General features: G+C 43.6%; 1 protein-coding gene and 2 long non-coding RNA genes across 3 annotated transcripts; 2 read left to right on the top strand and 1 right to left on the bottom strand.

Annotated features, from left to right (window-relative positions):
- The first annotated feature begins 969 nt into the window (after positions 1-969).
- On the top strand, positions 970-1736 carry LOC141041542 (uncharacterized). Its single transcript, XR_012201864.1, has 2 exons — positions 970-1158; positions 1292-1736. It is a non-coding gene; the product is annotated as an uncharacterized lncRNA (long non-coding RNA).
- Positions 1737-5654: 3918 nt separating this feature from the next.
- Positions 5655-6259, top strand: LOC109767225 (uncharacterized). The gene is made up of 2 exons (XR_006669442.2): positions 5655-5782; positions 5892-6259. It is a non-coding gene; the product is annotated as an uncharacterized lncRNA (long non-coding RNA).
- Positions 6179-11793, bottom strand: LOC109767222 (DEAD-box ATP-dependent RNA helicase 10). Its single transcript, XM_020325984.4, has 13 exons — positions 11381-11793; positions 11174-11297; positions 11017-11086; positions 10411-10473; positions 9539-9613; positions 8839-8958; positions 8443-8484; positions 8252-8326; positions 7689-7835; positions 7087-7224; positions 6854-6965; positions 6685-6773; positions 6179-6577 (listed from the first exon to the last, which is right to left on the bottom strand). The coding sequence occupies exons 1-13, from the start codon at positions 11745-11747 to the stop codon at positions 6449-6451; spliced, it is 1551 nt and encodes a 516-aa protein (XP_020181573.2). The 5' UTR covers positions 11748-11793; the 3' UTR covers positions 6179-6448.
- Positions 11794-12018: the final 225 nt, after the last annotated feature.

Consider the following 12018-nt stretch of genomic DNA (forward strand, 5'->3'; position numbering starts at 1 on the left):
AGTTGTAGCGGAAGAAGATGAGTCGGTGAAGATCGTACTTGAAGTCCCTAGAACCATAGATGAACGATCCCACGAACCGCCAACAAATAGTCCCTCGAACGGAAGATCGAATGCATGGCCTCTGTACGAGTTGCAAGCGCACAGTCTTAACAATCCGGCAATGCTTCGTCGTCCAGAGCTAATCATTGCCGAAGAATTAGCCGGAGGAGATTAGAACCACACTGGGCTTTCAATTATGAGGATTAGAGGATCTAGGCCTAGCTCTTATTGATCAACTAGGACCAACTAGAACTAGAGAATTAGAGGAGGCTTCAAAACTTGTGTGTTCAAAAGTGCCCAAAACCTTTTGTATATATAGGTTGGAGAGGAGAGAGGGGGGCGCCACACAAAGGGGGGAAGTCTCTCTCCCTTGGCCGGCCAAGAGGAGGGGGATTTCCCCTCTAATTCGGCCTCCCCTTCTTTCCACAAGTGGGGGAAAGGGTGCCACCTCTATTTGAGCCCAAGTGGCCCAAGTAGCTCTTCACCACTTGGCCTTTTAAGGCCTGTTGATATTAAATTAAATATAAAAGTCTCGTAACTATTATTAGAGCCCTTTAATATTAATTTAGCATTATCAAAAAATATTTCATCTATATATAATTCATCCAGACACTTGCGAGGCCACTCACAACCTACTTGGCTGTAGATGCCCTGAGCAGCCGTCGGGCTATCATTGCCAGTATACAGTGCATAGAACTTACTCCCTCCGTTCCTAAATATAATTTTTTTAAAGGTTTCAAATGAGCTACAACATACGGATGTATATAGACATATTTTAGAGTGTAAATTCATTTATTTTGCTTCGCATGTAGTCCCTTGTTAAAATCTCTAAAAAAGACTTAAATTTGAGAACGGAGGGAGTAGATTTTTAGCATAAAAATCGAGAGATATTTGTTGCCATGGATCGGAAGGTGAAAGGGATGGGTGATGGCTACTGCCATTACTACCACATCCGCCACCTATTTCTTCTTGCTTTGCTTGCACGCCTGCAACACCAATTCCTTTAGATTCCACATTCGTCTTTCAACCCCTACGACGTTCCGCTACTCCAAGATCAAGAGGATGGTGAAGATTCATGCTCCTTAAAAGCAGACAGGAAGAAGGTTCTGGCTCATCAAGGTAAGCGCTCTCTCTCTCTCTCTCTCTCTCTCTCTCTCTCTCTCTCTCTCTCTCTCTCTCTCTCTCTCTCTCTCTCTGTTCAATTCTTCATGTTCTTTTCCCCGTCATGGCTGATTTCTGGGTCCTTATTCAGGGAGCTGCTTGCAGAAGCGAGGTTGTGGTGTTCTTGGATGCGATGGTGCCGTGGAGGATGGAGGCGCGGCTGGCGGCGACGGTGCGGGCGGCCCTCCTCGGCTGGCTCTTCTTCTGCCTCACCGTCGCCAGCGACGTCGCACGCCAACTCAGGAGCAGCGATCTCTCCGTCTAAGGCCGACCGCGTTCGGCATGGCCGACGGCGAAGAACCGACTCTGCGTCTACAGATTGATTTACAGGAGGGTAACCAGATGCGATTTTCCAAAGTAGTGCTCGTCTTTAGAAGACGGCTGTCCTTAAGAGTTAAGACTCATTGAGCAGATGCTCCCTGTAAATTTTCAACTAAAGCGTGTTGTTCCTTTGCTCATTTTGGGGGGTCAGCATGGTTACTTCCAAACTAGCATCACTGACTACGACCTGAAATAACTTTTTTTTTTTGGCGAAATTACCACCTGAAATACTTGATAAATCATTACACCTTAACGGTTTTGTCATTAGTTAACTAAACCCATTAGGGGTCTAGCTCCACTTTTAATCTGAAGTGTTGGTCCCATGATGAGATGGCCTAGCAAATAATTATTGTCGTCGGTCACCTCACATGCTGTCAGGAGTCAGGAGCCGAATTATTTTAATGTTTTTTTATAATGTCTGAGGATAATAGACTCACAATATCAGATATCTAGTTTGTGTCGATTTGACTTTGGCATACCGGATTGAAGAGAACAAATTTGAAATTTTTTCCATTACTCTTGTTCAAACATATGTTTTTAGTATAAAAAATGTATGATGTCAATGCTTCGGCATAACAAATTTAGGCGTTGTTCGGTATCCCTCCGCTCCACAACTCCGGGAGCAGAGTTGGCAGAGCTGCAGTTCAAAATGGTGGAGTTGCAGTTCCCCCGCTCCGCGAATTCCGGGAGTGGGTGATAACCGAACAGGGCCTTAGTTCTCAGTATATTGACTTGTTAATCAAGAAACTATTTGAAAAAGATTCACAAAATCCTTATTAAAATGAATACATTATATATGCGTTCTTACAAACTGTTATGCATGACTTTGACAACATTATAAAGTTGTAAATATAAAATCTTATATTTGTTCACTTATTTCCGTGGAAGAATTGTTGTCATCTATGATCGGTCTTCTAAATATGAACGATACACATCCTTCAGATAACGGCCATATTGGTCGATATTTCGGTCTATATCGTATGGTATGTATGAAAATAATACAAAATGATATGCTATATCTATATCGTTAGGCCCCCACAACTGATATATCTGTCGTATTTCATGAGATTTAGAAGCTTGGAGGATAGTCGGTTTCAAATAAGGATACATAGTTCGACGCCTAAAGGTCAGCAGGTGATGCACCATAAGTTCTACTGCACTAGATATTTAGTCCCTTTCGGTTCTAGAAACATTTAATAACAAACATTTCTTTTGCAGAATAAAAGTGAACCATAGCCAAAGATAATAATTGACTCGAGCATCAATGCAATAATCCAATGAAGTCCACATCTTGAGATAGACCTCACCAAGAAGATTTTTGATTATTTATTTCTTGTATGTCCTCTCCACTTCGAGATAAACATAGATAAGATATTAAAAAAATCTAAACTCAATAAATGTCATGCTAAATCCAGAGGCAAATTTTTTTTTGGAACGCTCGTATGCCTCATGTTCCATCTAGATAGATAAATAAATACAAAAACCACCCACATGCTTATTTTCCTTGTGTCTAGTTTGATTAAGGATGTAGTGTGTATCTCTTTCATTTGATCAATATAATCTCGTTTGACCCGCAAAGAAAAAGTAACAACCCGGCATTTTGGCTCTCGGGTGCATCTGCACCCGAGGTGAACAGTAAATTCATTTAAAATAATTAAAAATCAATAAAAAATGAAAAAAAAAATGTGATGCTAGATGCTCATGTGCGTGAAGTCCGTGCTAAATTTCGTGTAGTTTGGTCATTTCAGTAGCTCTCATCCAAAAAAATAAATTTTAGGGCTGTAAGAAAGTTTATTGTTTACGTACTGTTTTGACGGATTTTATCTTTTTTGCCATGAGCTCCTCAGATTTCCGAACAAGCTGAAATTTGGCGTGAACATCACGCATTGGAACATCTTCCACTCAAAAAATATATTTTTTTTGAATTTACTGTTCACCTGGTGCAGATGAGCCAGGGCATCGAATTGAATATCAGATGAGCATGGGCACCGAACTGAATATCCGGTATAGTAATGTTACTTTTGCTACCAATGGTTAAATAGCTGGCGAGTTTTGTGGGATAATTGGGCACGCCGCTTAGATCAGTTCTAGCAGAGTCGTCATATGTGTAGTCACTAAAATGCATATGAAATGTGGTGCATTGAATTTTGGAGGCTATCAAGGCGACTTGCAAATTCAGAGCCACTGTATTGTCTTCAAAATATTTTTATTGTTAGTAGTTTTCATTCCATACTTGAATTAAATGTTACATAACAATTCAAAAGCAACCATGTTTTTTAAACAAGTTGCATGAACAAAAGATAAAACATCATGCATATTCAACCGAATGTACAAATCACGTGTCATTGGCTCCTCCTCTAGTGTTTGCACCATCCCCTCCTCCGTCATGTGCACCTTCTCCTCCTCGGGTGTGTTGGGCGCTCCGTGCCATCCTAGAATGCATGATCGTCGCTTGAGTGAACTTGCAAAATAATATTGACACTGGATCCATGATATTGCGGTCCAACATCACCAACCGGTTCTCCTCGGTTATCTTGTCGTGCATCAACCAGCCATCCTCAAGTTTAAGCCTATGCACCTCCATCTCTTCCTTGCATCATGTACTTGCTTGCATAGCATCCCACCTCATCCTCTTCTCTTGCAGCTTCCTCTCCTCCATATTCAACTTTTCTTGCTTTCTCTTGTCTGCGTACTCATGCCTTGACTTCATCAACTCGGCGATCTTGTTTTTCATTACCTCCGCCGCTTGTTGTATCTTGAGCATCTCCTTCAATTGCTTCCTTCCGTCAGGTCGACCCACGCTAGACGCCAAACTGGGTCTTTAGCCACCCTTTCCTCTCCATCACCAGACGTGAGAGATTTGAGGGTATGGTTTGATTTATGCCCAAGGTGTTTCCTTGAGGTGCCTCCGATAGTTTGCACTCATTTGATCTTTGTTGACGACCACATCAAGAGTGATGTCTTGCCATGCCCTCACAGGAGCAACATCCTCTTTCGTGGTGTAGTTTGTGGTCTGAATTGCTTTCTTCCTTGACGAACCAGAGGGTTGAAATTGATCCAGTTCAACCTATTTGCCCTCCACATGCAATTGATCAAAGTGACCCACCGATTCCCCATCAAGAACGAACTATAGGTCGCAATTGAATCATCCATCGTTACTAAACGTCGATCCTCCCAAATGCACAAATTCATTACTACACACACATACTGCACAATTGCCACCATTCTTCCATCATCACGTTGCAGTTAGTCAGAACAGTCTAAAGAGAAGGAAGGTTTTTTTTACCCCATCGGTAAATCTCCGAGTGCAACGTAGTGGATACGCGCCCGAGTTTCGCCCTCCGTGGGAACAAAGGGGAGGGGGGACGCGGGACGACCCCGACGCACTTGCCTTCTTCCTTCGATTCTTCACCGTGGAGCATGTGGCGGAGGCCGACGCCCGGAGTTAACGCATTAGTGGCAGCATAGGGTTTGTCACTTTTGCACCCCATTGATGACAGGGTGGAGAAAGTGCTGGCCTAGGCGGTGGCAGGTTGTCGTCGAGGCCGGCGGAGGAGCGGGAATCGCCCAGGAGGAGGAGGATTCCATAACGTTGACATCATCTGTGGGGGTTGTGGGCGTCCGGAGACGGTGCCACAACGAGGGAGGAGTGTTGCGGCGAGAAGAGGAGCGGGGGGCGAAATGTCACTCGCGCCAAACCGTTTTCCAAATGGAGTGTGCTCCACAGATCTCACCACAGCCTTCAAATATGGAGGGTCACGACTCGATTTGAAGCGATCCCCAACATTTATGCCACTGAAGCGAAGGAGGCGATTCTGCTAGACCCGCTTTTTTCAACCAAAATCGCCTGGCGTTCCTGCGTTCTGTCTCATCTCCTCTCTTGTGTTTCTACCATCTCTTGTTGAGATAAGAGCCCGTCCCCTGTGGCTAAGCATCTCCATCGCGGACACTTGCGAGTCCACTCCCGGAATTTCTTTGGCAGCGTACACTGTACAGCGCCTAGAGCTTTGATGTTTTAGCATGGAATAAAAATCGAGAGATATCTGTTGCCAATGGATTGGACGGTGAAAGGGATGGGCTAGCTACCATCATCACCGGCCACCTGTTTCTTCTCTGTTGCTTTACTTGCACGGCTGCAACACCAACTCCTTCAGCTTTCACTTTCGGCCTATATGACGCTCTTCTACTCCAAGCAACAGGTCGGTCAAGATTCGTGCCCGTTAAAAGCAGACAGGAAGGAAGAAGGCTCCGCCTCATCAAGGTAAGCTCTAGTCCCTTCAACTCTTCGTCCTCTTTTCCCCACTTGGATTTCTGCCTTCTTCAACTCTTCATCCTCTTCTCTCCGTTGGGATTTCTGCGTCTTTATTCAGTGAGGGGGTGCCTCTGAGTTGGATGCCATGGTGCCGTGGAGGCTGGAGGCCCGCCTGGCGGAGACGGTGAGGGCGGCGCTCCTCGGCTGGCTCTTCTTCTGCATCACCGTCGCCAGCGATGTCGCACATGCGCTCAGAAGCAGCGATCTCTCCATCTAAGACCGGCCACGTTCGACATGGCCAAGACCGACTCTGTGCCTACAAAGTGGCAGTTCATTGGGCGCACAGGAAGAAAATTTATTTACAGCAGTGTAACCAGTCAGTGAGTTCATCCATGAGAGAATGAGTTCGATGTAAAGGTGAAATATTCATATAGATTACATGTAAAATCTTGTGTCAAACAGAGAAATACTGGCTATTTGCTCAAAGTGGCCTGACTTTCAAACAAAAGGTAGCATAGATAGCGCTGGTGCAACTTAGTAACTAACAATATGGCTGGTGCATCGGACGAACTAAGGACAAAATTCCGATAAATAGCTTTCGCGAGGTGGAGCGGTATGTACGGATTCTACTGGTCATCAGGCAGGAGGTTCCGACTTATCTGCACTCGAGTGCTATCACCGCCTTGATGATTTCTTGAAAGACCTCGGTTTCTGTCGGTGGCCTCTTGGAGCCTCCTCTTCTTCATCATCGTCGTCCTCCGCCACCTTCCTTCTCTTCTTGTGACCACCGTCCTCCCTCAGTTTCTGCCGAATAATAACAAAATGGTGATTTTAGTATCACTGCAGCAGTCATAGCACTTATGGAGACAATTATGGGCACTTCAAAATTGATTGCTCCGCCAAGTACATACCGTCAGTGCAATCCTCTTTGAATCTGATATATGCTCACGAAGTATCAGGATTTCATCCATATCTACCTTCCGGTCAGGAATTTCCCTTCCTGCGAAAATAGGGGACGGCTTCAGAAAGAAATCTCCAGTTATGTGTTGCCACGAGACAAGCAACGAGGAAAACTATTACCAAGGAGCTGCTCAATCAGCTTAAACCACTCAGCCTCATACTGATTCACAAAAGAGACGGCATATCCCGATTGCCCTGCACGCGCAGTCCTACCAACCCGATGGACATAATCCTGCATTTGGTGCAGCATAATTTCTAAGATCAGTGACAAAATATAAATGCACGATCTTCTCAATAATAAAAGCAATATACGATGATCGGCAACAGGTACTGAAGTAAACAAGGTAGAAAACCTTAGAATTCATTGGAATATCATAATTCATAACCACATCAACTCCTTGAATGTCAAGACCACGACTCGCCACGTCGGTGCAGATAAGGATGTTGAAATCTTTTGCTTTGAACTTGTTTAAAGCACCTAGTCTTTTGTCCTGATAAAGAGAAGATTTAAGATAATTATTTGCCTTGGGAAGTATTATTTATGTTAAGAAAACTAACATGTCCATAATGGAGCTCACTTATACGGCCTCAAAAGGCTGCATAACTGAGGCCCTGTTTGGTTCGGCTGTGGATTTCTAAAAGCAGCTGTGAAAAATCTGCTGTGGAAAATCTGATGTGAAAAAGATGTAGGCCATTTGGCAAACCAGCTGATACAGCTTTTTCAGATTTTGGCCCGCAGCGGAATCAGATTTTGGAAAGCACGTCCTGGGCTGCTTCCGCTTTTGGTTCAGATTTTGGCAGCGGATTTCTGGAATCGGATTCTGCTGGGTTCGCCCTTTGGTTCAGATTCTGCTGCGCAGCAGCGGAATCCGTCGATAAAAGCTGAACCAAACAGGGCCTTTATGGGGAAATCAAATACTTTTGTCTGTCTGATAGAAAAGTTACAGAAGTAAACCTGACTCATCTGGCCACTGATAGAGAGAGCTTTAAAACCAAGATTCCTTAAAGTGAGAGCAAGGAGTCTTGTTGACTCGCAGGTCCGCACGAAGATCATGATCATGCTCCCTGGCAACTCATTCAGAACATGAACAAGATAACAATCCTGAAATAGAAAATGGCGAAAGAACAACAAAAGGGAAATCAGTACGCGAGCCACTGTTAGTAAATAGAGAAATATAATCTCAAAGCAGAACATGCATGTGATTAAAACTAATCTCCTGAAGTCCAAGGGTATAGGCATGGGCATTCTTTATCAGGATTGTTTATTAAATGTAGAGTAGAATCTTAGTCAAATGGTTTCATCAACACAGGCTTCAATCAGTACTGCTAATATCAAATGTATAGAAGTCCAAATTCTCTGTTCAAAAAAAGTCCAACAAACAACAAGATAATGCAGGCCTACATTTTATCACACAAGTTACATGGGCACAGAACTACAGGTCCTGATATTGAGGTACAGAAACGGATTTCGTCACTTCTTAAAATTACATTATTATATTAAGAAGTACAAGAATTAACCTTGTAATCTGCAGGAACGAAATACCACTCTTGTTTAAGTGTGTCCACTGTAGAATATTTGGAGGATACTTCCACCTGGTCCCAAAAAAAGTTCCTCTTATATTAGTAAGAGAAAGAAGGCGGCCCAAAAGGTCCTCTTCTATTGACGCTTTGCTGCTTATCGAATGCCTAAAATAGAAGAATGGCTTTACCTTAACAGGGTTTCTGAGACAAGCACGTTGCAGTTTGCTTACCTGCAAAGAAAACTCATAAGCTGTTCTGCATTCAGGCTAACAAAAATGTATGTGTAGCAAAGCTGTGAAGCACCAATTAGAAAATTAAGGCTATTCATGACTAGAAGCATGATTGTTGCAGCTTGGAAGAGCATATTGAAGCAGTACTCCTAGAAATACAAAATGATGCACAGTTCACCAGAATCAATGCAATTATATGACAAACTGTCAATCTGTGCACTATTTCTCAAGACTTTATAGTGCAATCACCAAACAAAGTGGTAAACAAGGCCACATCAATCTGACAAACACAACAATGGCAACTGTTGATGTTTTAGTCCTTTTGGCTCACACAAAACTGCCTGAACCACCAACCTTTTTGGTCATTGTGGCTGAAAAAAGGTAAGTTCTCCTTTCTTTAGGAATGACCTTCAGAATATCATCAAGTGATTCCTTGAACTCCAAATTAAGTAATTTATCAGCTTCATCAAGTACCTAGAAACCAAGAAGATTGAGGACATGTCAAAACAAAAGCATCTCAGTTTAAACAAGCTGGTATCCTCCGTCCAAATTGTGGAGGTATGAGCTAGTTATGTAAAGAAATAGTTGACAATGAAGGCTCCGAACAGTATAATCAACACATATTTATGATAAGTAACTATAGCACATTTGCAACAATTTACAACTAAGAAACTATTACAACAACCAGTCAAGCAATGGAAAACAACTACTGATTCATTTAAGTATTTCTAGTTCACAACACACAAGCTAGGGTGGTTCAGCTTGACAAAACAATCTTTAAGTAATTAAAATGAAAAGATATCTTATTATATTAGTTAGCTTAACACTTCAGGGGAACACTGCCTGGAAAATGTAAGTTTCCACTTTAACAGGTGAGGTAGGATTTGTGAGAAGCCACTTCTCTATATTGCACATTACTCCTTTCTTTAATGCAGGTTCTATCTGTAACAACCAAACATTTTCCTGACATCCAACAATCAGAATGGTCTAGGCATAAATGAAAAAGCAGGATGATGTACAAATTAAAAGATGAGTACGTGCAAAGAATGTGTACCAGGTATTTCACTTTAGTTAGGCTAAAACCTTTTGTATCTTTCAAATGGTCCAAAAGACGGCCAGGAGTTCCAACCTGCATTTTAGAGGAGATGATACATAAAACAAGCTAAGTCCTGATAAAGACAGTTTTCAAATACCATGGAAGAGAACAAAAGTGTTCTTTCTCTGCTTCAACTGGTGTATGCAATGGAAGGTCTTGGTCTTATCTTGTATACCTAAGTCCCATGTCTTCTAGACTCTAGAAGCACTTATATATGCTAAATTCAGTGAAATGGAGAGTCTTGGGTCTTACTACCTCTGTATCAAAATACAAGACGTTTTTAAAGTTCAAAAACGTCTTATATTTTGATACGGAGGAGTACAAGGATGCGCTTGTCACCACAGTGGCTTTCCAAATTAAAAGCACTTATATTACTCCCTCTCTCAAAATATAGTGCATATAGATATTTGTTAATACTTTTTCCTGAAAACTTGATAAAACTTTGACTTGGGACAAAACCTATAATTCTAAATGCACTTTGTTTCGAATGGAGTATATTAACTTCAGGTATATTATGATCAGTAAATCCCTCAAGAGCCTTCACAAACAGAATTACTAGAAATGGAAGTTAAGGGGGCATTAAAAGGCTCGATAAGTTGGCTAATTGGAGAACCGGAGAAGACACAGGTTGGCCAAAACGGCATTTCTTAAGTCCAAAAAGAATTAGTATATGCTAATACTGATGCTAGAACTTTTCCACTTTGGGATTTAAACGGGCATTGTTGATGGTTGAGTGTTGATTTTAATCACATGCCTCACTTACAATTTCAAAGCACAAAGGATCCATAACCTATATTGTCTTAGGTTAGGATTGGGTAGAGGATACTCACCACAATATGTGGACGTTTTGCAATGGATAACACTTGCTGCATCCGGTCAACTCCTCCAACAAGCTGGAAAAGGGAAAATATCTCAACTGAAAATGATTCACGTAACTCAATAGTCTCATAACTGGTGATGAATACTTGATTTGAGTAGGTAATAGCATGGTCACCAAGAGACATTTTAATGCAATAGAAGATAGAAAATTTCATCGAATTATACTGAGCAGAAGTAATCAGAGGAGAAAGGTCATCAACAAAAATTGAAATTGTCGATATGGGCTCGTATAACAACAAACTTATTCAATTTAGTTATGGTCTTTAAACATTTAGATATAACCATGCTATGCTATGCTTTGGCTTCACCACATTGAAATAGGCTACATGCACTAAAAATTCTAACAGCGCCCCGACATTACTCCTCTTTGCGTTATGCCCGCAAGCCAACCAAAGGGAGTAGCTAGCAATTCACAACCAGCAATTACAACAACTTGTTAATCGAAACTATGGCCCGCGCAAGAACACAAGCATATTAAAGTATGCACATCCAATTGGTTGTCGAAAATAATTCATATCAGAGCTAAATAAACAGTCAATTGTATCAACACCACTTACCACTGAGCAAACCAAGCCGATAGCTGACCCTAACGCCTCAAACTGCTCCGCAATCTGAATCGCCAGCTCCCTGAACCACCACAGCAGTACGGTAAGCTTCCACACAAGCTACCGATAAGAAAATACGTCCCAGGAAGGAGAGGGGGGAAATGGTTACCTCGTGGGCGACATGATGCAGGCGAAGAAGGGCTGGCGGTGCTCGAGCAGCGCCTGGATGATGGGCAGCGCGAACGCGCCCGTCTTCCCCGACCCCGTCTGCCCCAGCCCAATCACGTCCCTCCCTGCACGCAGGACCGAGCTCAGAATCAACGACCTGGACCATCACAACTGCACACATAATGGCCGGCGGCGGCGCTGGTAGTACCTTGGAGGGCGTGGGGGATGGCCCCCGCCTGGATCTTGGTGGGCTGCTTCCACCCCATGGCGTCGCAGGCCTCCACCAGCTCGCGGCAGACGCCCAGCTCGGCGAACGTTGAGGCCTCGGCGGCCGGCTCCGGCTCCGGCTCCGGCTGCTGGGCCTCGCCGCCCCCGGCGACCGCCTTGTCCGCCACCGCCATGGCTGCGAGAGGAGGGAGTGGAGTCTTCTGTGCGCGCGTGGGCGAATACGACGGCGGCGGCGGCGGCGGCGGCGGCGTGGGTTTGCTCTGCTTGGCGTGGCGCGCGGAGGCTGCTGGTTGTATGACGGGAGACAGAACTTGGCGCACACGGCCGCGGGGTCGGCGCGGCGGCATAAACCCTAGCGGATGAAGCGGAGGGGAAAATCTCGTGGGCCGGCATGCTCGGCGAGCCACTTGGAGCGGCCTCGGTCCGAGAAGAGCCCATTTCAAATACTCCGTTTTTATTTACTTCGCATATTAGCTTTGTATCAAGTTTGGCTCAAATACCACATGGTATGTGTGGTAAGCAATTTCATATTTGAAATGATGCTGTTGAGTTATGAGGCTTTATTTAAGTGGTGATCTAGATAATAGAGAATGGAAGTAGATGAAAAATACAAAATCA

Source organism: Aegilops tauschii, chromosome 2 (genome assembly GCF_002575655.3).
Source record: "Aegilops tauschii subsp. strangulata cultivar AL8/78 chromosome 2, Aet v6.0, whole genome shotgun sequence".
NCBI lineage: Eukaryota > Viridiplantae > Streptophyta > Magnoliopsida > Poales > Poaceae > Aegilops > Aegilops tauschii.

Coding starts and splice junctions, on each gene's coding strand:
- LOC109767222 (XM_020325984.4), bottom strand. CDS start 11,747: ATGCCGCCGCGCCGACCCCGCGGCCGTGTGCGCCAAGTTCTGTCTCCC. Junction 11,087..11,173: donor TGCATCATGTCGCCCACGAG/GTAACCATTTCC, acceptor GTGGTGGTTCAG/GGAGCTGGCGATTCAGATTG. Junction 8,959..9,538: donor TAACTAAAGTGAAATACCTG/GTACACATTCTT, acceptor CTTGGTTTCTAG/GTACTTGATGAAGCTGATAA.